Raw genomic sequence first — 25,859 nt, forward strand, 5'->3', positions numbered from 1 at the left:
GATTTTGAACCGGAAACAAAAATTGTGACAAATGAACCTATACTAAATCCACCAGTACAGAATGAAGATCTAGTTACCCCGGTACCATCAGAGGATTCCACAGTAATTGAAGAAAAACAACAAACTAAGACACCTCGGTATGTAAAATTGAATCATTCTGAAGATTAGAGAATTGGAAGCAAATTTAAAGGAGTTATGACAAGAGGAAGATTGGCAAATGAAGAGGTATGTCTTATTTCTCGAATTGAACCATCATATGTTAATGAGGCATGTGAAGATAAATTTTGGATTAAAGCTATGGAAGAAGAATTATAACAAATTGAGAAAAATAACACTTGGACATTAGTTCCCTGGCCTAAAGATAAAAGTATAATTAGAACCAAATGGGTATTTAGAAACAAACTCAATGAAGATGGTAAGGTTGTCAGAAATAAAGTAATACTAGTGTGTAAGGGATATTCTCAGAAAGAAGGAGTTGATTACAATGAAACCTTTGCACCGGTAGCTAGAATTGAGGCAGTCAGATTATTCTTGGCTTTTGCAGCTCACAAGAACTACAAAGTTTATCAAATGGATATTAAATGTGCATTCTTGAATGGAGATCTTGAAGAGGAAGTCTATATTGAACAACCTGATGGATTTTCTTTGATAGATGACAACGATATGGTTTGTAGGTTAAGAAAAGCTCTATATGGATTGAAACAAGCCCTAAGAGCTTGGTATGCAAGGTTGGATAAGTATCTTTTAAAGATTGGTTTTTCTAAAGGAAATGCAAACAACAATTTATATTACAAAATAACTAATGATGATATCTTGATTATAGAAGTATTCGTTGATGATAGAATCTTTGGATGAGAAGATGGATTATGTAAAGAATTTTCTATTAAAATGCAGCAAGAATTTGAAATGTCTATGATTGGAGAAATAAAATTCTTTTTAGGATTGCAGATTTCACAGACTGACAAAGGTATATTTTTGAGTCAATCCAAGTACTTGAAAGAGTTACTAAAGAAATTTGGGATGGAGAACTCTAAACCGGTAAGCACACCTATGACTACAAATGACAAATTATCTCAAAGGGAAGAATCTACACCTGTTAATCCAACTAGATAAAAATCTATGATATGAGGTTTACTGTATTTAACACAAACCAGACCTGATATTATGAATGCAGTAAGTATTGTTTCTAGATTTCAAAGTAATCCTAGAGAAAATCATGAATCAGCAGTAAAAAGGATTTTCTGGTACTTACAAGGCACTGCAAATCTTGGATTATGGTATCCTAGAGATGAAATTTTTGATCTATGTGCATACACAGATGCAAATTGGGTAGGAGATGTGGATGATAGAAAAAGCACCACCGGCGGAGCATTCTTTCTTGGAAAGAGATTAGTCTCTTGGTTGAGTAAGAAACAGAGTTTTACATCTTTATCAACAGTAGAATCAGAATATGTTGCAGCAACAACTAACTGTACATAGGTACTATGGCTTAAGCAAATGTTGAAAGACATAAAGGTAAAATGCAAGGAACCTATTACTATATATTGTGATAACACTGCAGCAATTGATATATCTAAGAATCCGGTATTACATTCTAAAACAAAACATGTTTCTATCAAACTAAATTTTTAAGGGAAAAAGTTGGAGAAAAAGAGATAAAACTGGTTTATGTGAGTACTAATGACAACTTGCAGATATTTTCACAAAACCTTTGCCTAAGGAGACTTTTGAATATCTCAGAGATCAGCTTGGAGTCATACCACCACTGGTAGAGACTTAGATAGTTGATGATTGTCATCAACCAACAGAATTAAAAGACAAATCTTTTACTCCGGTCTTTGATGAGGAAGCTACTTCTCAGGGGGAGTAGTTGGTATATTGAATTGATTGGTATTTTGTATATGAACTTGGTATTATTATAACTTTGGCATTTGATGTCAAAGGGGGAGAGATATCTATGGAAAAACACATTATCTTTTAAGAGAACTTTGAATAACACATGTTGCTCCTAGGGGGAGAGATTGTTGTTTGAGAGAGACTATTACTCTCTGTATTCTGGTTATGATCTTTTTGGAGAGATTGTTGGTTTTTGGTGTTTGGCATTTCTATTTTGGCACTTTGATGGTTTTTCCATCTTGTGTTGCCATCAATGCCAAAGGGGGAGATTGTTGGTATTTTGGTATGGTTTTGTCATTGATGTCAACACCTACTAAAGCACTAGCACTTTGGAGATCCATCAACATTCACTGGCAAACAAGTAACTATTGCACAATTACTGGTATATGGTTCATCGATAGGATATAATGATCACCAGGACTTGGAATGATATGAAAGACACTTGGTAATGTCAAAGACATCGTGTGGACACTTTGTTTTGAAGAATTAATCATTGGTATAATCATATTTGCATATTTTCTTTTATCGACAAATAGGTCCAGGGTTACCTAGGGTTACACCGATAGGTTTATCTTTTCCAGATCAGCATGGCACGCTATGGAGATGATTTATTATTGTTGTAAATTCTTTAAGCCGACATGTTTAATCGGTTATTACATCAGATATTATATTGTTTGTAAAATGTTTTATTGTAATATCTTGTAGAGCCGACCTACTAAAATTGGTCTTAGGTTATGGTATAAATGTAAGATCTTATTTGTAAGATCGAGTGTGGGAATGCGAAAAAAAATTAAGTAAAGGTATATGCGAGATTAAGCAGAGCTATACATGAAGACATCATTTGAAGGAGAAGCTAGGTTTTTGTAGAAGCATATCAGCATTACACTAGTACTGAATCCAACATATGAAGATGCTATTTTGTGCAGTACATTCTTATTGGATTTAATCATCCAACTATAGTCAGTGTGACTCCCATTTTGTGATTGAGCAGTGAGCTCTAGGTTGTTGGCCTTTCTGCATGTGCAGACCCCATTTATGTACACTTACTATCTGCAGTAGTATCATTTGATTGTGGGTAAGGTTTCCCACTGTGGTTTTTCCCCTTACAGGGTTTCCATGTACAAATATTTGTGTTATGTGTTGTGGATGACTTTGTGTTTATGTTTCATGCATTAATCTTTACTGGTATAACAATTAACTATTAACACTATCTACCAACATTCTTAACTGGTTTACCGGTATTAAGCATTAAGCTAGTTGAGTTGTTTTTGGTTTGAATTTATTAGACAACTGATTCACCCCCCCCCCCCCCCCCCTCTCAGTTGTCTCCGGGACCTAACAATATTCACTGGTGGCGGTTCAAGTGCAGTTCCTGCTGGTTGTGAAAGAAGCTTGTTCTGATTCCTTGAAGCATAATCATAGATAATATTTGGATACGAACCCTTTGGAGTGTCTTTTTAAGGGGAAGAGAATGCACATTGAGCTATTTTATTTTTTAGGGCAAGTAGCTCATCAACCAACCTCTGCACCATGGGATTTGTTATGTTGGTAGACGATGATTCCAAAGGAGAATTTTATCTGAACTCATTTGGCTCTATCCTTATCTTACCTGCAAGGATAAGATCATCTTTAATGTTAATTGCTAAGGTTTGTGCAGCTACAAGGTCTCTTAGAACTCTCCTTCTCAACAAGAAACTCACCTTAGGCAGTTGAGCATTGATGAAGAAGCATTTCAAATTTTCAGTAGTGGGTTGAGCCACCATTGGAATTCTAGTAGACGTCTTTTATAAAATTAGCCACAAACTCCCACATGGGTTCCTGTGGCTCTTTTGTCATTTGAGTCAATAGTGATAACAATGTATGAGAATATTTTTTAGGCTTGAACCTCTCTTCAAACTGTTCTGAGTGTTTTCCAATTGGTGATGGTTTGTGGTGCAAGATGGTAAAACAATTCAATAACAACACATTGGAGTGTTTCAATAAACAATCACACTGAAACATCTTCATGTTCAACCCCGAGAAGACCACATGAAATGGAAAAACCAACAAGATGTTCATTTGGATTTTGTTTGCAATCCTAATAGAACTTGGGAATATTCTTCCATGAGCCATCAGGAAGAGTATGTAGAGGCAGAGTTAGATTTAATGGACCAAAAGCATTCCCCCAAGGACCTTGGGCAACCATTTTACATGTCCTTGGTGAAAGATTGAGAAATTACAAGATTGTAAATTATAATGAATAGGATGTTGGTATACTTCAACCAAAAGTATGAGGTGTTTGAATGCGTAACATATCCCCAACAAAGTCAGAAAAAACTGTTGGTTGAAAATTTTGCAAACTAGGGTGTAGACATCTAAAAATGGTCAACGCTTGCGAAGTCATACTTTAACATTTGCGCATTGCCTTATTTTAGGGTTTTTGCATTTCATTAACATTTCTTCTATTTTGCGCACTTGGTCTTTATCATTTGCGAGTATCGAGTCCTTCTTCTGCATTCTTCATTTTTCTCGCTTTCAAATTTGGTCTTGTCGATAACAATCTTCAGTCATGATTTTGGTCGATCTTATCCTGTCGCATCAATGTGCATGCTCATTTGTCATATTTTGGACATAGTCAATTCAATTTCATTTTGGACATCGTCAATCCTAATCGATGATAGAATTAGGGTTTTGTCCTCTTGTCAATCTTGTCATTTTGTAATCGATTCATTATTGATCCTTGTCAATCTTGTCATCTTGCGATTGATTCGTCATCGATCCTCATTCTTGTCAATTTTGTCATTTTGCGATCGATTCGTCATCGATCCTTGTCCTAGTCAATCTTGTCATTTTGTGATCGATTTGTCATCGATCGTTGTCCTTTTCAATCATGTCAATTTGGATCAATTAGTCATTGTTCCTCATCAATTGGCACCTATCAATTTGATCTCTTTGTCAATCTTGGTCAATTGGTCAACCAATCTTAATCATTTATCAGCATTGGTCCTTTGTCAATCAAAATCATGATCGAATCGACATTAATTTCTTGTTGTCTTGATCTAATTTTTGGTCCTCTTATTTCTAGGGTTTTATGATTTGATCATTTAATCCTTTTCTTCTTTGTGGGTTAAATAAATCTATTTATTTAGTGCTAGGTCTTTTCATGAATTAATTAATGGATAAAAACATATTAATTAATTCACCTAATTTCTATTTCATCTTTTTCCTCAATTTTCCAATTTTCCAATTTCTCCTAATTCCTAATTTTTCTATTTCTCCTATTTTCTTCAATTTTTCTAATATTTCCCCTAATTTCATGGGAATGGAATTTCAATTTTGTCATAATTTGTCATAATTTGTCAATCAATCAATCTTGCATGTCAAATTTGTCATAATTTTGTCAATCATTCAATCTTGCATAGAAAATGTCAATCTTGTCATAATTTGTCATATTTGTCATCCTTGATTTGAAATTTCCTTTCAAATCTCTTCATGCTAATCTTGTCACCTCTCCAATTTGTCTATAAATTGGATGATTTTCTTCGATAGAATCAATCAATCACGCTTCTAGTATCCTTACGCTGCCATTTCATCTTGCTTTCATACTATGCTTTTGCACTTGTAGGTGAGATCCACAAACAAAGTAATTTGAAGGAGAAAGAAGGACAGTGGAGAATTATGGAGGAGATATTCGCGTTTGTAATGGTTTGCATTTGGTTTGATTATCTTGTCTTCATATCTCTATTGAATGTTTTTAGGATTTCTTATCATTGCAATTTAGCTTTTGTGGTTGAGCTAGTTTAATATCCATTGCTTTGATGAATTCCAAATTCCTATCTACATAGGGAAGTTTACAAAATTGTCGTTTCAACCATAGTATGCAAGATTAAATCTCTCCTAATTTATAAGGGAAGGCTCCCCCTTTTGTTTACTACTCTCTTAATATAGAACATGGTATAAACTATGATTTCCAATCTAAACATGGGTGGTATATCATCCTATTCTCTCTTTAGAATAGATGTTGTTCTCTCCTCTTTTTCAGGAAAGAATTTACAATATGGAGCAGTAATGATTGATAGAACTTTAAAGTTACAAATAAATAATTTATAGCATATGAATGAAAAATATAAATAAAGAAGAAAAGTTTCCTTAAAGGCTCAAAGTCCTCTAATGCTTCTTTGGAACGAGAAAATAGTGTTCAAGCTCAAATTCTTATCAATCACTATTATCCTATCAACCTTTCTTCAAATAATTTTGGTAACCCACTGTATCAACTAAGATAATCAAAGTAAAGAACAAAGTCTTTATCTTGATGCCTTATTAAAATTTTTGATAATATTTTCTTGAAATAACAATATGAAGCTCAAAGTCTTCAAGTTATTATCTTCTTCTACCAAGATGACAATATGAAGCACAAAGTCTTTGAAATGCTATCTTATTATAATTCAACTAACTTTTCTTCAAAATAACAAGGTGAAGCTCAAAATCTTCAAAATGTTATCTCTTTAACTAATCACCAATCCTATTTAACAAGCGCTAAAAATGACATAAAGTTCACAAACCAACACTTATTCTACTCTTTAATGATACTTTCTCACAACACCTTTACTTAATCAAAACAAGATTCAATAAGAATGCTCTTACCATAAACACAATGAATCCAACACAAAGTTTGAATTCCAAAGACATCTTCTTATTTGATCAAGTTGCAAAATAACAATAGGAACACAAAGTTTCACTTTTTCTCTTCACTTTAGTAGAGTTTTGTTACACAAAATATTAATGATAAAAATTACAATGTGCAACCTCATATATATAGGTGAGGTGCAATGAGCTAATCTAGGAAAACTATGAATAAATCAAAGAAGAATCCTATTTGAGTTGGAACTCATCCATATTCTAGATGCAAAAAATTGAATACAAAATGACACTTGAGGTGTCAAAATCTAATTGCAAAAATGCATCTACAACTTTAGAAATATGAAAAACTAATGAGTGTTGCCAAACACTCCATTGTGATCTTGCTTCATGAATTCTTTGAACTTTTGAAGAGCAATCTTTCTTTTATTCTTCAGTAGGTCCCTTGGTATGGCTTCGTCATTTGACGTGTGATTACAATTGCAACTTTTTGAAAGATCATCACCATGCTTTAACTCATTAGAATCACCTTATTAGGATTCCAAAAACCCAAAATTTTAATAGAAAAAGAATGCCTTTGTATGCAAATTGGGTTTGTATCTCCAATCTATATGTGTGTATTTGATGTAATCAGGCTTATAAGTCCGATTTACACCAAAAATGGGTGATAAGAAAACAATGTGCATTTTGGACTTATAAGTTCAATTTGCACTTGAGAGGCTCAAAAATATAAAATGGTGTAAATCAGGCTTGAAAGTATGATTTGCACCTAGGAAGATCAAATAATGACAAATGGTGACGATCTGGCTTTCAAACCCAATTTACACCATGTAAAAGAGAAAAGGAAATAACACACTGCAATTGGTGTATGTCGGGGTTATAGCCCTGACATGCACCATGGGAAGGAACTTTGGTGTATGTTGGGTTTATAACCTTGACATGCACCATGTGTAGTACTTGGAATAACTGCACATAAAGATGGTGATTTCAATGACAGTGTAGGGCAGGGGTATAGCCCCGCTATGCACCTTAAAGGGGCTAATTGGTGTAGATCAGGGTTACGACCCCAATTTACACTATTTTCCTTGTGTATTGGCATTGGTGTAACGCAGGGTTACAACCCTGACTTACACCCAAAGGGAAGGACTTGGTCTAAGTTAGGATTGTAACTCTGCCTTACACCAGAAACAAGTGTGACTTAGATTTTTTAGACCTTAGGTGTAGTTCGGGTTTATAAACCCAACCTACACCTAGCATGAGTTTTCAAATGGCTATGAAGTGGTGTAAATTGAGGTTACAAACACGATTTTCACTGGACAATAAAATTTTGAAGGGAAGTGTAATTCGGGTTTGTAACCCCAATTTACATTTGTGTGCACCAAAGAGGTGTAATTCAAGTTTGTGAACCCAATTTACACTAAAACACAAAAACTAACCTAAAAGACCCCAAAAAGGACTAGAACCTTTGAATAAAGAATCGAGGGTCCTAAATCATGCATTAGGGTAAATAAGGAGTACCTCAAAAGGCATGCTTCAAGCACATGGACTACAAATTGGACAAAATTTGTAGGGGTTATCTTGTTTTTGTGACATAGCAAAAAACAAGGACAACAAAAAGCATCAATAACAAAATTATTAAATTTATCCCTAAACATGGAGTCAAAACATTGATAAAGAATTGGAGACCTATCACCCTGCTAGAATTGTGTCATACATTATTTTAGGTAAGATTATAGCTATGTGATTGGTTGACATTCTTCCTAAGTTTATGAATAATAATCAAAATGATTTTATTAAAGGAAGATATATTTTAGAAAATTTTCTTACTAGTTGGGAAGCCATGAAATGGGAAAGGCACTCTAAGAAAAACACTACTATGCTCCTCTTAGATGTTTAAAAGGCATATGATAGGTTTGAATAGTCATTTTTAAGAATCACCATTAAGGCATAGGTTTCCTTGAAGCCTTCTACAATATGGTTAACACCTTCTTAAGAGATGTTGTAGCTCTCTCTCTCTCTCTCTCTCTCTCTCACACACACACACACACACACACACACACACACACACACACACACACACACACACACACACTAGCTTCCATTAGAAAGATCAATCAGATAAGGTTTCCCCCTTGCCCCTACACTTTTTCCAAATTCCTTGGATGTTGTACACTACTTGTTGAGAGAATCATGTCCTGTCCCCAAGATTAGGGGCCTTACACTTCCTAATAACATGGACCTACTTAATATACAATTTGCATATGATATAAGTGTTGACAATTGACACTCATCCGATAGTCACCTTTTGAGGTAAATTGCATTTTGGGTTGTCATTGATGGCAACTCATCTTCAAGTGTTGGTATTCTCATCCAAAATCATTGCTTTATCATTTTCGCTTGTTTGGGCCAATTGATATACACCCTATTATTTCCGGTTAGTCTTGGTACCAATAACTTATATTTAGGAGCTGGTGAAGATATTATGGGACCTGGTAAAATCATTTGTGGTGTTGGAGGTAGCGTGTAGGCCGACATAAAATATGATCGTTGGGATAATGCATAACATAATTTGTGATCTGGGAGGACGCCGACAGGAAATTTTCTTTATGAGGCTGACATGATGAACAAGCTACAAGGGCATATAAGGGAGTCATTTAGCAATGGATTTCATTATTATGAAGATGCAATTTGAGATGCAAATAAAGCAAAGACTAATAGTGTGCGAATTGGTGTGCAAGTATTAGCATTTGTGCGCAGTTACATGTACACAGTCCTAATTGGTAGCAAAATAGAGTATTAGTAACATCGGTTCAGTGAGGTTTCTTAGTGCTTAAACCGAACTTATCCAACATGGTCAGATTCACTATTTAAGTTCATTTCCATTTGAAATCATTAGTAATGTTGTGTAAGTCAGTGAGACTTCCATTTGAGAAGTGAGCTCTAAGCGGTGAGCCTGTATGCATGTGCATACCCCCTTATGCAATATGTGTAACCTTGATCAAGTATATAGATATTGTGGGTATCAACTCCACCATGGTTTTTCCCTTTACAGGGTTTTCCACGTAAAAATATTGGTGTTATGGTATTGCTTTGTTTATGCACCTTAATTTTATATTCTGTCATTCGGTTGATCATTAATAAGTTCAGAAATTCATTTATCGGTAGAACACTGATTCGCCCCCCCCCCCCCTCTCAGTGTTCTTGGATTCCAACAATTGGTATCAAAGCCTAGTTCCTTGGAAGAAGTTTAACAACTTGAGGAAGATCCGAAATTTGGAATCAATGGAAACCAATTTGCAACAACAACTTCAAATTTCTCTTGATGATGAAAAGGAGAAAATAAACAAATTGAAGAATGAACTTGTAATGTCCCCTTCTTAGTGATGTTTATTCAATGATCCAGTGGCCTATTCCAGAGACCCATAGGCTATTTGGAAAGGAGAATTAGGGTTTCCTACTTTTGTGGAGTTCTACATGAGCTTTTTGGGGTTTGTCAAGAGAGAATTCTTCAGTTTTATTTATGGTTTCCTTTTGGGTTTTTCTTGAACTTCAGGGTAGCATAACATACATTTGATTCTATGGTGAAGTGTGAACTTATTATTTTTAGTAAGTTAGGGTTTGGTTGACTAGACGGTATAGTTACTGATCTTTCCAAGCTCTTTCTCTGGGTGTGAAGATCATGTTCCTCGGAGCAATAATTCATGTCTTACTATTTTTAGTAAGTGGTAGTTTGAGCATTGCTATTTTTGGTAGTCTTGGGCAGGGCTCTAATCCAGTTCAATTCAATGGTTTTTAGTACTCATTTTCATCCTTGATTTTGATGATAATCAGTATTGGAGTTATAAGATATTTAATTAAATATTATTTCCTTATCCTAAGGTTTAATATTTAATTATTTTATTACTGATTAATTTTATTGTGGGTGACTTAGGGAAAAAAGATATATATTTGCTGTTAATATTATTATTTTCCTAAGTCAGTGGCGCTAGAAAAAGGAGGCATATTTCATTTGTTTATTATATTGTAAGCTGCAATTTATTCACCAAGGAAAAAGTTCAAACTTTTTGCCTAGGAGGGGGCGCCAAACACATGAGGGTGTGGTGAAATGAAATGCAACACCATTTTGAAGTAAGATGAAATGTAATTTGATTTGAGGAGAATTTGGGTGCCATTTGCATTTGAATTTTAGAGGGAAAATCTATAAATACAGGTGCTTGACCTCTCATTTGGTTGTCTAGAGAATTTACATCGTTATGCTATCAAAATGGTTAGTGATTGAACTTTGAAGTTGGAATAGCTTCCTAGTTGCTTTAGTTTCATACTTGAGATACAATACCTAGCTAGATTGTTGATTATGGGTGACGTTTTTGAAGAGTTTGTTTCATTTTTAGTGTGGATTTGGAGTGTTTTGTTTGCTGCTGTGATTTTTGGTGCTGCTGGACGTGGTGGTTGAAGTGATCTTTTGATTATATCTCCCTGCCTATTGACCATATTGTTTTGGGTATTGGCTCTTTCCATCCTTACTCCCTAGGTGATCTAACTCACCAAGTTGCAGACTGGGATACAAAGATTCTAATTTATACTTACAAATCAAAATTTGCTACTAGGTCTTACCATATGGGAGGTGCCTCGATTTGTATGCATCACTTTTGAAGCTTCCATGTTGCTGGTTTGAAGTTTGAGATTGATCACCTATGTTGTTTATGTCATTTTTTTAAGATTTGGTGTGATTTAGTGTGGATTTGAGTGAGTTGTGATCAATTTGGTGTTGTCGTTTGAAGCTGGAGTTGTCCGTCATTGACTTTCAAATTTGGTTCAGCAGTTGTGGCTTACTAGAAGTTGTTTGATGGCTGTTTATTATTTTGATCTGTATTGGACATCATTTATAGTCTTCTATTCTATATTGTAAGGTTAAGTAGTAGTAATACTAACCATTTCTGGATTGTTGCTTGCCCACTGCAAAGTGGAAGAGGCTGGCTTAGCTGCCTTTTGTTAGTAATTTAGTTTTTTGTAACTTTTGTCCTCCCACTAAGTAAATGGTTGAGTGATATTGTCATCTCACTAAAATATGCGGTGGAGTGATAGTTTCTATGTATTTTCCTCCCGCTGAAATATGCGGTAGAGTGATTGTGTTGAAAATCCTTGTTGATTTCCTTAGCTAGTTCACTGCCAAGTAGTTTAGTTTCTATCTTGTTGGATAAGCAGAAGGGGTTGACTTGCTGCTCGTGCATTGTAATTTCAGTTCAGTTTATGGTGCTAGTGATCCCCAGAACACCTTATGTTCTCACCCTCCCAGATCGGGCTCTTGGTGAACAAAAGGTGGAAGGGTTCCCTTTCAATTTTTTTGGCTTATTTCTCTAACCTTAATGGGTTATTATGTTTGCTTTGTAATATTATTGAGAAAAAAATAAAAATTAAGGGGAATATTACATAAATGAGGCAAGCCAGAGAGTACATCATTTCATTACAGGGAAATCTATTAGCTGCTCAAGCTAAGAGGAAGGAACTTTGTGATCAACTACAAAATCAGAGTAGTGATGAAGAAGATGCTTTGAAAGATGAATTTTAGAAACTCACTCAAGAGAATACTTCCTTGAAGAATGAAATGCAAGCCCTAACTATGAGAATGTGTAAGGATATTGAGGACAGAAAGAAGAATGAATAAAACCTAGATCAAGCATTGAAGGATAGATCAAATGAATGCAACAGACTGACACATGAGAATGATATGTTGAGACTTGAACTAATTCAGTCCCGAAATAATGAACAGGAACTTGAAAGATAGATCATAATCATGAGAGATGATTTGGCCATTGCAAATGAGTAAAAAGACAAGTTCAAAGCCAGCTCTGCAAGACTTGATGAATTGCTGAAAAGATAGAGAGATGTTAATGACAAGAGAGGTCTTGGATATGAAATAGGAGAAAGCTATGGTACTGCATAACAAGATCAATATCCGGTCAGAAGAAGAATCATGCCAACAACCAGAACCAAAAATCACTGGTAAGACAACCTAATGCTCACAAATTTAATGGTACATGCTTTGTTTGCAATAAATATGGTCATATAGCAAGTCAGTGCAGAAATAGGAATAATCAGAACACTGCATCATTCACCAGGCTTGGATATGTTAGATGTTATGCTTGCAGTAGATTTGGACATATGGCTAACCAATGCAGATCAAAAGGAAATAAAGGAAATCAAGGGTATAATAAACCAATTTAAAAGAACAATGTTGTATGTTATGCATGCAACAAGATTGGAAATATTGCTAAGTATTGCAGGAGTAAGAATCCACCAGTAGCTGATGGAAATTCAGATGAGAAAGGAAAGACAAAGGTTAAAGATATCAAGAAATAACATGAGAGAAGATGGGTTCAGAAATTAGAGACACAACCGATAGGTCAACCGGTAGATCAATCAAGTCCTACATTGGAAGCATGAACTTCAACCGGTAACTAAGGCACTTTTCCTTAGGGGTAGGCAAATCATTGAAGATCATGCAAACACCCTGGATTAGGTCTGTAGTCAGATAATTTTGATTGCGGATGGATACTCAAGCAAATTTAAGTGTTTACTAGAACCTATATGCAGATTATGTGATCCGGTCAGATTCTCCAGTAGCATTTATGATAGTTGAAAACTAGGTGATAAAAAGGGGAAAAGTTAAATCATTTCTTCACATAATGATTGAGTATTCTGAAGAGCGATTTCAAAGGCATTCAAGAGTCCTAAGGTGATTTGCGCAATAATTTGGAGATCATTTCATCATCTGGCAAGTTATCAAGGTATTTACCATTTGTTGAAACCCTCAAAATTTATCATGGCACCATCATCGAATGTTGATACTCCTTTGGTAGTGGAAATCAAGGACTGCCCTCATCCAAAATTCAAGAAACATCCTTTCAAATCACTTTTGGATGATCCTTTGGGAGAATTTTTGAGTGTTTGTCATGGTGTTCTTTATACTGAATACATTAGGGAATACATTCATTGTGATATCAAGGAGATCGGGAGTTATGAGATGTCTTGCGTGTTCACTGATCCTCTTATCACTAATAATCGACTGAAACCAAAATATGCACATCTGAGGAGGAAGGGTTTTACCTAGTTTATGGATTTTTTGACTTTTGACAAAGATGAATGGGTATGGTTACATTCTTAGCCATATTCATGGGGAATTCTTATGGTTGGACCGGCCATAGAAAATTACAAAAGAAGTGATCATGAACATCACATGCCTTCACAAGGTCAGAGGTTTTCCAGAGCTTCAGTCAATATCAAACACAGATCTATGCAAACTCATGAGTGAAACATATGATGATAGATCTATGATAGTTGATGATATTAGGGATATTGATGTGAAATTCACAGCGATGGTGATTGGCTATAAGGTTTATCAGTCAAACCGACTGAACTCAATTTCCAAAACTGCCATTCACATTGCATATCAGATGGTGAAAGAAGATGCATATTATGTTTTATGCAGTGTTTAATGTTGAAGGAGTTGATGACCAATCTACAGAAGATTAAGCAAGGCAAGAAGAATACTTTCTAGTATGGTTCTTTCATTATATGTTTGACCTTTTATTTTCTGAATATGGTACCCGGTTATGGGAAAATTCAGTGGGCTTTTGATAGACCGGTTGTAACACAAATTGCACAAATATTAGATCGACAAGGAGATAAGCAACAAAAGGCTAACGTGTGGGCTTTTTTTTCAAAAATTTTCAAGAGGAAATGGAAAATAGAGTAATAATTCCAAAAGAAATTGTTGAAAAATACAAGGATACTATTTGTTTTATGGTCAATAAAGATGAATGCATGATGGATGCAGTCCAACCTAGAACTGTCTAGATTATGTCGATGGGTTATGAGGTAAATGAGGCCACACTAGATGCATATGCACAACATATCCTGAAAGCTCTAGTTGATGAGAAAGAAGAGAAATTTGGTACTACTCAGGAGAAGGGTCTGAAATTTCATCAAGAACAAGTTGCACCCGCCATCAAAAAGAAAATGAGAAGGGTTGCAATAGAGCAATTAATCAGTGAAGGACATGATAGGGCTGAAATTGAATAGAAAGTCAAAATCCTTGAAGCCCGAAGGAAGGAAGAGCAGAAGCAGAAGAGGAAGGAGGAGAGAGAGGCTAAGAAGGAAGCTCAAGCCACTCCTAATGTGTTCCCAGTTACTACAGAGCCATCCAAACAACTGGAAGGACCATTCAATGAGCCTTTCAGCCCAAAGCAGAAGGAATCAGTGAAGAGGAAGCAAAAAATGGCAAGGCAGTATATGACTATTTCTTCAGAGGAGGAAATCTGGCAAGCTCCAAAGAAGAAAGGGGTATTTTCTAGGGTTGTTAGAGAAAAGAAGGAAGAACAAAAGAATGAACAGGTAAAGGATCCACCTAGGAAGACTCCTAAAATCTTAATTATACATAAGAAAAAGCCTAAGACAAATGAGTAGTCTAAATCGGAAGCCAAAAGGAGAACCGGTAAGCAGAAAATGTTAGATGTTCAGGAAATTGTTGATTAGATTATTAATGATGACAATTTGGACAATATTTCTGCATTTTATGATGATTTTGATGATAAGGATAAGAAGCAGTTAGAAGAAGCAATTATTTTATATCTTGATTCTTCTAGTAAGACATTGATTGAATTGGAGAAGATTTTGCCTAAGGAATTGTATGAAATAAGGAAACTTCATTCTCAAAATCTAGACAAATAGATGAAAGAAACATAATTAGTTAATCTTTGTCCATCAATAACTTCGACAGAGGTTGCTGATTTGATAAATAAGACAGGCTTGACTAAATTCAAACACAAACACCAGATAAAATGCTTGAAAAATATGAAGAGATCTGGAAGGAGAGTATTTATATATGGGTAAGAATTATTTTGAGTCTTGGTTATGAGCTTAGTCCAAGTTTTGTACAATCTCAGAACATTCAATTGCCAACTGATAAGGAACTCGTAAAGAAAGATGAACAGAATGTGCATACTAATCCACCAGTTAGTACTCCACCAGCTAATGAGTCCAATTTTGAAGCTGAGGATAATTAGAATCCTCCAGAAGAAAATGTACATGATGTTGAGACTGAGGTTGAGAAAGATAAAGGTTCAGATGATAAGGTTTATGAAGAGGCACCAAAACATAGTGAAGCACCAAGTGGCAAAGCCACCGGTGCACATGAGGTAAAGACTTCAGAGGATAGGGAATCGATAGACAAAGACAAAAAGATAGAGAAAGATTTCCCTTCTAGTCTGGAAATTGACACTTCATTATCAAAAGGTAAAGGGAAATTGCCGCAATTTTCAATTAGTTTTGACAAGCCTTATCATTTAATGTCACCGACAATAAATTTTTGGCTACAACAATACTTCAGGCACAAACAACTCAAGAATTGGCACATGAAGAATCTAAGGACAAAGAGTTGATACATAATACTTTTGATGTTTTGAACCGACTTGTACAAGAATTTTAGGCTAAGGAGAGCTCAAGCTCATCAGGTAAACTGTAGGAAATTATTGAATACATCCCTAAGCAGTATGATTATTTGGTGAAGCTTTCAAATCTTGAGGCTAAAGATAAATTTTTGAGGCTAGGAAGTAGACATTTTTGCAGATGATTGCATTAGAAAATGATAAACTTCAAACTTGTTTATAGTCTATTGATGCAACATTAGCATAAGGAGGTAAAGTGTATAAGACTTGTCTAGATTTTTCCAAGCTTAATGCACCCAGAGAAAAGCAGATTTTGGATTGCAAAGGTCAGTTGCTATAGATTTCAAATTCTTATAATCTAACAACAAACTTAACCAGTTCTTTAGAAGATCCATTTTTGGTAGTTATGGATTAGATTTTAAGGTTGGAAAAGGAAAGAGACAATATAATAAGGTGATCTACAGAGCTCCAGAATTTTATAGGTCCCCGATTAGATAACCCACTATGCCATAAAATAGAGTGTATAGCTAATATGCAGTAGGAGGATCCGACTAAATCCCAAGCCATTAAGTACTATGCCAGTCTCTTGAATGGGTTCAATTCCATTCTAGATTCTCTTAAGTAGGGATGGGATACTTATTTTTCATTTTTGAAGACTTTGTATGCAAACATTTTGAAACATGTATAGGAAATGGTATATATATATATATCTGTGTACAACAATTTTGGTGGGGACCCCATTTTGTCATTGATGTCAAAGGGGGAGGAGTACAGTGAAAAATAAATGTATATCACAGGGGGAGAGTACATGTGTATATAGCTGCATGGATGTATAGGATAGGGGGAGCACTCAGAGGTAATATCATTTTTCGCATGAGTGTTGCCATCAATGCCAAAGGGGGAGATTGTTGGCAAAAGATACTCATCCAGTAGTCACCTTCTAAGGTAAATTGCATTCTGGGTTGTCATTAATGGCAACTCATCTTCAGGTGTTGGTATTTCTCATCCAGAATCATTGCTTTATCATTTTCTCTTGATTGGGCCAACTGGTATACACCCTATTGTTTATTCTTGTTAGCCAATTAGTTAAAGAGGAAAAACACTCTATCAAATAGGAACAATGTTGTATGGATAAAAACTAGGGGGACTAGTCCTTAAGGACCTAGGAAAAAATAGCATTGCACTTGTTGTTAAATGAATTATCATGGCTCTAGATGGGGATGAACCATTGAAAGTACTAGTGAGAAATAACATCTAGTCGGTTGTGCCCAAGCATGCTAAGACTTGGAAACTTATGCCTTTTTGTAATCTCCTTATTATAAAATACCCTATAACCCCTACTTAATTTGAGGTGTTTAGAATTTTGTTGAAGGCCTAACAAATTATTAAGAATAAAGTTTGTAATTGTCAATTCATTAACAACATTGATAGTCAAATTTTTTCTCATAGATCCATTTGGTGGAATTTAGAGCATAGAGGTAAACCTCTGGCACTATTAAAGAGATACTCAACCAAGAATTGGTCCCTAAAAGGAGTTAAATGCTTCAATAATATTATTCACAATGGACAACTTAAATATTGGACTTCTTTAAGCTATGAATATACATTACCTCCATCAAATTGACGAATGTATAATATTTTGAGAGAAGCTTGTAAACAATTTCACTTTAATATTGAGTGTAAAATCTTAATAATTATAAGGATTTTAAATCAAGATGGTCATCTTCTTCTTAATGTTAAAACCAAGATAATTACAAACCTCTATCTAATTCTGATTTAATTTTTGAGTATCTTAACAATTTCTAGAATGTTAATTTAGATGATAAATAGTTACAATTTTTTTTTATTCTATTATGGTCAAGTACTCTTGTACCCAAGAAGGCTTGTTTCAGGTGGTTGTTAATTTTTAAAAGGTCACCTTATCAATTGAATTCTTATGATATTGAACTTTGTACCATATGTAAAAGGCCTAAATCAATTAGGCACATATTTTTGAATGCTTTTATGCTAAGGAGTTATGAAATATATTTTGTGATACCTTATTGAGTTGGGGGGATAATAGGGAGGATAATTTCATGGAAATACTTACTAAGACTGTAAATAAAATAGGAAAAGAGTATATTGTGTCTTGTATTTATTTTACAACAGAAATTTGGTGGAATATTTGGAAGGTGAGAAATGAGGACAAGTATAAAGGTTTTATAAGGGCACTTACTAAGTCTTCAAAAAGACTTATGTTTTCAATGTTGCCTTATAGGTTATCTTGACGATGAACAATTCCAATTTCAATTTTATAGAGTTTCTAAGTGATGGTACAATAAGAGTCAATAAAGAAGTTGTAAGATATGACCATATATGTTTCTATAATTAGTTTGACAACACACCTTTCTTGAAAGAACTCAAAGACTTATAGAAGGTCTACAATGACAATGTAGAGTCAAGCCATAGAAAAACCACTGATGCACATGGTGCAAGGTGCTATATAAATACTAGACTTGAATTTGTGCCCGAGGAGATTGGATTTAATGAGGAGGTATCAACTATTGATCTTGTTGGCCTAAGGTTTGATATTTCACTAAAAGATCGACTTGTTAATGCCTGATACAAACACTAGAGATAAACAAACAAAGCGAGATGGTTAATCCATGTCACGAATCCTTGAGGGTGGTGTTGAAGAACCAAGGGGAAGAAGATAGGCACCAACCTTCCAATAATACCCCAGTACGACTAAGGGATTTGAACCTGTGACTTGAGCTTTGATACCACTTGTTGGCCCAAAGTTTGTCATTACACTAAAAGATCGACCTATTAATGCCTAATACAAATACTAGAGATAAAAAAACCACGAGAGTTGGTTAAGCCATGTCATGAATCCCTGAGGGAGATGTTGAACAACCAAGGGGATGAAGGTACCAACTTTCAATAGATCCTCTGATTGGTTGGAGGGACTTGGACATTTACAGTGAGAGCATTAACTATTAAGAGGGTTTTCATTCTGATAATATTTTATATATTAATATATATGAATATGTTGGCAATTGACACTCATCTGTGTTATAGGTGTTGTCATTGATGGCAACACACTTCATGGGAGATCCAACATTCAAGGTAACCGACATTCACTTCACCAACATTTAGGAAACCGACAGGCATGCAACCGACAAACTTGGAACCGGTATTCTAAGGCCGACATAGGAGATTGATCCGGCAAGCGTGGAAGCGGAAACGGTCATATAGTTTTGTGTTTATATTTTGTTTGGGCCGACATGTCTCATATCTTTTGTATATGATTGTAAGCCGACATAAGGAATTTGTGTTTATTCATGTAAATGGGTATATCAGTCAGTTCGGGTTAGGTCATTTTATGGATATGACAGATAAGAGATGCGATAGGCTATGTGATGTTATGCAAGCAAGATCTTGATCAATAGAATGTGAATGTAAAGATTTGTAATCGGTCTTGATTATTTGTCTAGAGGGTTGGGAAGCGATCTAAGTTACTAGTAAGGGAGGTTACAAGATAACCAGTACAAACAATGCTTAAACTGGAACTCATCTAGCATAGCAAATGCAGATTCTAAGTTCAATTTTTGTTTGTAATCTAGTACTTTGGATCTGTAGTTAGTGAGACTCCTTTTGTGATGAGCAGTGTGCCTTCCTACATCTGTAGGCCCCTCTTGTAATATTTATTCAATTGGACAATGGATAGATATTGTGGGTCTCCAATCCCACCATGGTTTTTCCTCTTTGAGGTTTTCCACCTATAAATCTCTATGTTATGGTATTGATTCATGTGGTTGCATTAATATTACTTGTTTCTACTTTCTTTTATGCATACCGGTTAATAAGTGGATTTGTTAATAAGGCTAAAAATATTATAGTCGACAAAACACTGATTCACCCCCCCTCTCAGTGTTCTTCGATTCCAACAATTGGTATCAGAGCTTGGTGCCTCAGAATAATTCTAACAACTTTAGGAAGATCCTGAATCTAAAATCCATGGAGATAAGTCTATAGAAGGAACTTGAAGTAGCACTTGAAAACTATGATGCTGAAAGGTTAAAGAACTTGAAGCTGCAAGATGAGTTGAATTCTGCAAAGGAATTCATCCTTACCCTACAGGAGAGGTTATCATCTGCTCAAGCTAAAAGGAAGGAACTCTTACAAAATCCGGATGTTGAAGAGAAGAATTCCCTTTAGGAATTATGTCAGAAGCCGAGTCAGGATAATTATGTCATGAAGAATGAAATTTAAGCCATGACCATGAGGATGTCCAAGGAGATTTAAGACTGGAAGAAGAATGAAGAAAATCTTGCTATATCTCTGAAAGACAGATCTGAGGAATGCATTAGGTTGGCGCATGAGAATGATGTGTTGAGAACTGAACTGGTGCAATCACAAAACAATGAGAAAGAGTTGTAAATAATGGTGACAGTCCTAAGAAGTGATCTGATGAAAAAAAATAAAAGTTCATGGTCAATTCTGCAAGGCTTGATGAATTATTGAAGGATCAAAGAGACACTAGAGACACTCAAGGTCTTCGATTTGAGCATGGAGAGAGCTCCAGTACTGCAAATCAGGGGAATCTACAAGACAATCAGAATCAAAGATCACCAATAAGGCAACCCAGTACACATAAATTTAATGGTAGATGCTTTGTTTGTAATAAGTTTGGTCATAGAGAAAGTCAATGCATGAATAGAGCAAATCAGAATAATAATGCAGTTCTCGGTCAGTGTTCAAATTGTAAGAATTATGGTCATAGGATAGAAGATTGTAGAATGAATATGAGATGTCATGCATTTGAAAAGTTTGGATATATGGCTAATCAATGTAGGTCAAAGAATGGTCAAGGACTCAACAAGGCAATTACGAAGAACAATGTTACTTGCTATGCATACAAGAAAATAGGACACATTGCTAAATATTGCAGAAGCAAGAATACACTAGAAGGGAATGATACATCCAATGAGAGGGGAAAGAAAAAGGTTGACGAAATCCAACAAGCTCATGCTAAATAGTGGGTTAGGAAATCTAATGATCAATCAATAGAGGCAAATTCCGTGGTTACTCAACCGACATAGAAGAATGTTCCTGCATCAATAGGAAACACATCTGGTAACTGAGGCATTAGCCTTAGGGGGAGGCAAATTAATGAAAGATTCTGCATTACCCCTAGTAGAGGTTTGAAAGCTTGTTTCAGATCTTGGTGAGGTTAATTTGGAGGATAACCAGCATTGGGATAATGGATTTTGAATTCGGTATGATATGCCAACATGCATTAATATCAAGAAGAAATTAGGGTTTCACAGGATAAAAAGGACAAGTTGCTTTATTTTTTATCCTACAACACTTAGAGCAAAGAAGAGCGAGTTTAAGGCAATCAAGGCAATTAAGAGCATTTTCCAGCAATTTCCAGTATTTTCTGAGCGGATTTTCAAAGGTTTTCATCGGCTTAGGTTGAGAGGTATTTTCTTTGTTTTCAAGCTATTTTTTTGAAATCGTGATGGATTCTAGATCTGCACCTGCTTCGGCAGATGTGGCTACCCCTATTGTGGTGGACATTAAGGATCATCCACGTCCAAAATTCAAGCAATGCCCTCAAATTGCAAAGGTTGATGACTCCATCAACACATTTTCTAGGGTTCCCGACAGAGTTATCTATGTGGCAGATGTGAGAACATATATGCACTATACTCTGGAGGAAATGGGATCATTGGAGATTAAATCAATGTACTTTTCCACTTTGTTGAACAAGGATGGATTGATCAAACCAGAATTTCAAATTCTTTCTGAAGGATCAGGGTTTCACCGATGTTTTGGAGATGCTCGAGTTCGAGGATGAGATGATTCCAGTATGTGCTGAGCTGAGTCCATGGCGAGTTCATGTGGCTTGAATGACCCTACAAAATCACTAAGGAGGCAATTCATGCTATCACCGGTTTACCCCAGGTTAGATAGACACCAGGTAGGAGGAAGATTCTAAAAAATGAAGTGAACAAGCTAATCGGTGCCACCTTTGACAACCGGTCGATGCAGATTAGCACCATCAGAGTAAAGATGTTCAATTTGCAAGCATGGTAATTAGATACAAGGTAACTCAATATTCCAACCAATTGAACTCTGTTTCCAGTTCTTGTATCTACTGTTCCCACAAGATGGTAAAGGAAAATGTGAAATATGATCTACGTCAGTGGATGTGCAATAAATTGATTTCATATTTGGGAAAGATTAAGGGGGAAAAGAAAGGTACATTCTGGTATGGGAATCTCATTGTCTGTTTAATTCTTTTATTTTTAAATGAGATATCAGGATCCGGTAAGAGGCAATGGGCCTTTGATATACTGGTAGGAAAACAAATTAAGGATGTCTTGAGGAATTTGGGACAGGACAGAGACTCCATTATGTGGGGTTATTTCAAAGCATTTTAGAAAGCAATGAAGAAGAGGGAAAGGATACCTAAGCATATAGTTGACAAATACTCTACTGACATATGCTTCATGGTCAATAAGGATGAAACCTTAATGGAGGTAGTGCAACCTAGAACTATCTGGGTTACTGAAATGGGCTATGAGGTTGATGCACAGATCTTGGATCTTTATGCCAAGATGCTTATAGATGCCTTGGCTGATGAGAAGGAGAAAACATTCGGTACTGCAAAGCAGAAGGAATCTGTAGTGAAGATAGGTTTCAGTAAGAAGAAAAGGGAAGGACAAATAAAGAAGGTTGGATAGGCTATCCAGAAGATGTTCTTTGAGATCAAACAAATCATTGATTTAAAAGAGACATCTCCTTCAATAGCTATACAGGATTCTCTGGAAGTAGGAATCGACAAAGGTGTATCAAAGAGGAAGAAACCAGAGACCTTTATTGCTCTTATTGAATCTAGTTCTGAGACTAAGGAAGAAACCCTGAAGATTCCTAAGATCTACATAAGGATTCTAAGGAAGAAGCCCAAGGAAGGGAAGCTGCAGAAAACCAAAGTTACTCCTCTAACAACTCAGGAAGAAAATTTTGAAGGAGAGGAAGCCTACTGAGCAAAGGAAACTGGTCAAGTCTTCTCCCACCCCCGGTAAGAAGAAGAAAATAGATCTAGATAAAACTCTTGAATCTGGTAAAAGTGTTAAGGTTATTGGTCCTCTTTTTATTGCTGAATTAATTGATCAAATTACAAAGGATGGTATTTTGAGTAACATACAACATTACTATGTTGATATGGATGATAAAGAGAAAAAGGAGATAGAGGAATCAATTTTGTTATACTTAGACATATATAAGAAATCTTTACTTGAGATTGAGAAGTAAATACCAATAAATTTGTATAATAAGTTAGATGCTAGGAGGTTAGCTGCTATTGAGGAAGATAAACACATAAAGGTTAAGGAATTATTAACTGTTTGTGGTGCTATTACTGGAGATGAGATGCAACAGTGTCTAGATTTTGCTAATAAAATGATTTTCTGGAGTAGACACCGACATATAAGTCTTATGGTGGGAAAAGTAAATGAAATTGTTAAGGAAACTCATGAGGCTTGGGTTAAATTCATTGTTGATAAACCAGGTTTCTTTACATTACCAGATACATTGCCTAAGTCTGACATTCCAGACATCCCCGTTGATGCTAAGGGTAAAGGTATACTAGGTGGAGATCCACCAGTTTTGGAACAAAAACTAACTGAGGACATTCCTCTGACAGTATCACATGTATAGGATGTAGAGATAAACATACCGGTAGAAGACAATCCTCCTCCGGTAATTGATGTTGATATAATTGAAGTTCATGAGGTAGAGGCTGCAGAAATAACTGCACCAAGTGGTGAAGCCACCGGTCCTGAGGAGAAGGTAAAGGATGCAATTGATCAGAAGACAAAGGAGAAAGGTTAGGTTGAATAGACTAAAGTTAGGGTATCGACACCTTCACCGGTTGTTGGTCCCTCATTTTTGGCACTTGACTCATCTAGTAAAGAATATTTTGATCATTTTGAGAATAATAATATTGAGCAGCTGAGTAGTTTTGATTTGATATTTGTTGCAGCTCAAAAATTGAGGAAGGAAGGATCAGAGGATAAGCAGGTTATTGAGTAGGCTATTTCAATTTTGCAGTATCTTGCATCAGAATGCAAGATAGATTAGGTTGCAATTCCATCTAGTAAGTTGAAATGTTTGACTGAGCACATTGCAAAAGAGTACAAAACTCTTCAACAAGTGTCAAACCAACAATTGGTTAAAATTTATAATACAACTAGAAAGGTCACCTGTGATAATATGATCACATCCAACAAAGCTAAGTTGATAGAAGAAATCACAAGGATTGATGAAGCTCTTCGTCAATGTAGTCGCATATACCGGTCTTGCACTAACACAACTAAACTAAGATTAGACTTGGATAATAAAATTAAGGCGGATAAGGACAAGTTGGAACAACTTGTAGTCACTTTTGATGGTCTTGAATCATTGACCAACTCTGTTGATGGTCAAATTTTGCTTTTAGAGTCTGAAATTTTAGCCCTGGAGAAGGAAAAGGACAAGATAATTTGATGAGCCAAAGAATTGAGAGGTTTGGTAAGTCCTTGACTTAATACTTTGTTACTTCATAAGAGAGAATGTATGGACCAGATGAATATACCCACACCGGCAACCCTAATAGAAGAAGAGATGCACGCTTACATTCTGAATGAGTTTGTATCAATTTTGGGAACTTTAAAATCTGAATGGTATACTTATTTGGCATTTTTGAAGGGTTCTTATCCAAATATTTTTAAGTACATTTAGATCCGGCAATCACAATTTTGATTTGTACAAAATTTCATTGATTTCTTATCTTTTTTGCCCCGGCCTTTGGTATTGCTATCAAAGGGGGAGAGATGGATATGAAAAATGTCAAGGGACATAAGAAGTAATGTATAGCTCAGGGGGAGCAGTCTTCTGAGATTAGTTTTGGGAGATCAGTATTTGGACAGGAACCGATACAACACTTCAACAATCCATTTTTCACATGAGTGTTGCCATCAATGCCAAAGAGGGAGATTGTTGGCAATTGACACTCATCCGGGTTATAGGTGTTTTCATTGATGGAAACACACTTCATGGGAGATCTGGCATTCAAGGTAACCGACATTCACTTCATCGGAATTCATGGAACCAACAAACATGTAACCGACAAACTTGGAACTGGTATTCTAAGGCTGATATAGGATTTTGATCCGGCAAGTGTGGAAGTAGCAACAATCATATAGTTTTATGTTTATATTTTGTTTGGGCCGACATGTTTCATATCTTTTGTATATAATTGTAAGCTGACATAAGACATTTGTGTTTATTCATGTAAATGGGTATATAAGTCAGTCAGGTTAGGTCATTTTGTGGATATGATAGATAAGAGATGCGAGCAAGATCTTGATCGATAGAATGCGAATGTAAAGATTTGTAATCGGTCTTGATTATTTGTCTAGAGGTTTGGGAAGTTATCTAAGTTATCGATAATGGAGGTTACAATATAACCGGTGCATACAATGCTTAAACCAAAACTCATCCAGCATAGCAGATGCACATTCTAAGTTTAGTTTTTGTTTGTAATCTAGTACTTTGGACCTGTATTCAGTGAGGCTCCTTTTGTAATGAGCAGTGTGCCTTCCTACATATGCAGGCCCCTCTTGTAATATTTATTTAGTTGGCTAGTTGATAGATATTGTGGGTCTCCAATCCCATCATGTTTTTTCCTCTTTGAGGTTTTCCACGTATAAATCTTTGTGTTATGGTGTTGATTCATGTGGCTGCATTGATATTACTTACTGCTACTTTATTTTATGCATATCGGTTAATAAGTGAATTTGTTAATAAGGCTAAAAATATTATAACCGACAGAACACTGATTCACCCCCCCCCCCCCCCTCTTAGTGC

General features: G+C 35.6%; 1 protein-coding gene across 1 annotated transcript; it reads left to right on the forward strand.

The window, feature by feature from the left end:
• The first annotated feature begins 14,379 nt into the window (after positions 1–14,379).
• On the forward strand, positions 14,380–24,044 carry LOC131858306 (uncharacterized). The gene is made up of 5 exons (XM_059211505.1): positions 14,380–14,508; positions 14,596–14,907; positions 15,579–15,710; positions 23,670–23,838; positions 23,995–24,044. Exons 1-5 carry the CDS (start codon positions 14,380–14,382, stop codon positions 24,042–24,044), a joined length of 792 nt encoding a protein of 263 aa, XP_059067488.1.
• Positions 24,045–25,859: the final 1,815 nt, after the last annotated feature.

The sequence above is a fragment of the Cryptomeria japonica genome, chromosome 1, assembly GCF_030272615.1.
Source record: "Cryptomeria japonica chromosome 1, Sugi_1.0, whole genome shotgun sequence".
Lineage (NCBI taxonomy): Eukaryota > Viridiplantae > Streptophyta > Pinopsida > Cupressales > Cupressaceae > Cryptomeria > Cryptomeria japonica.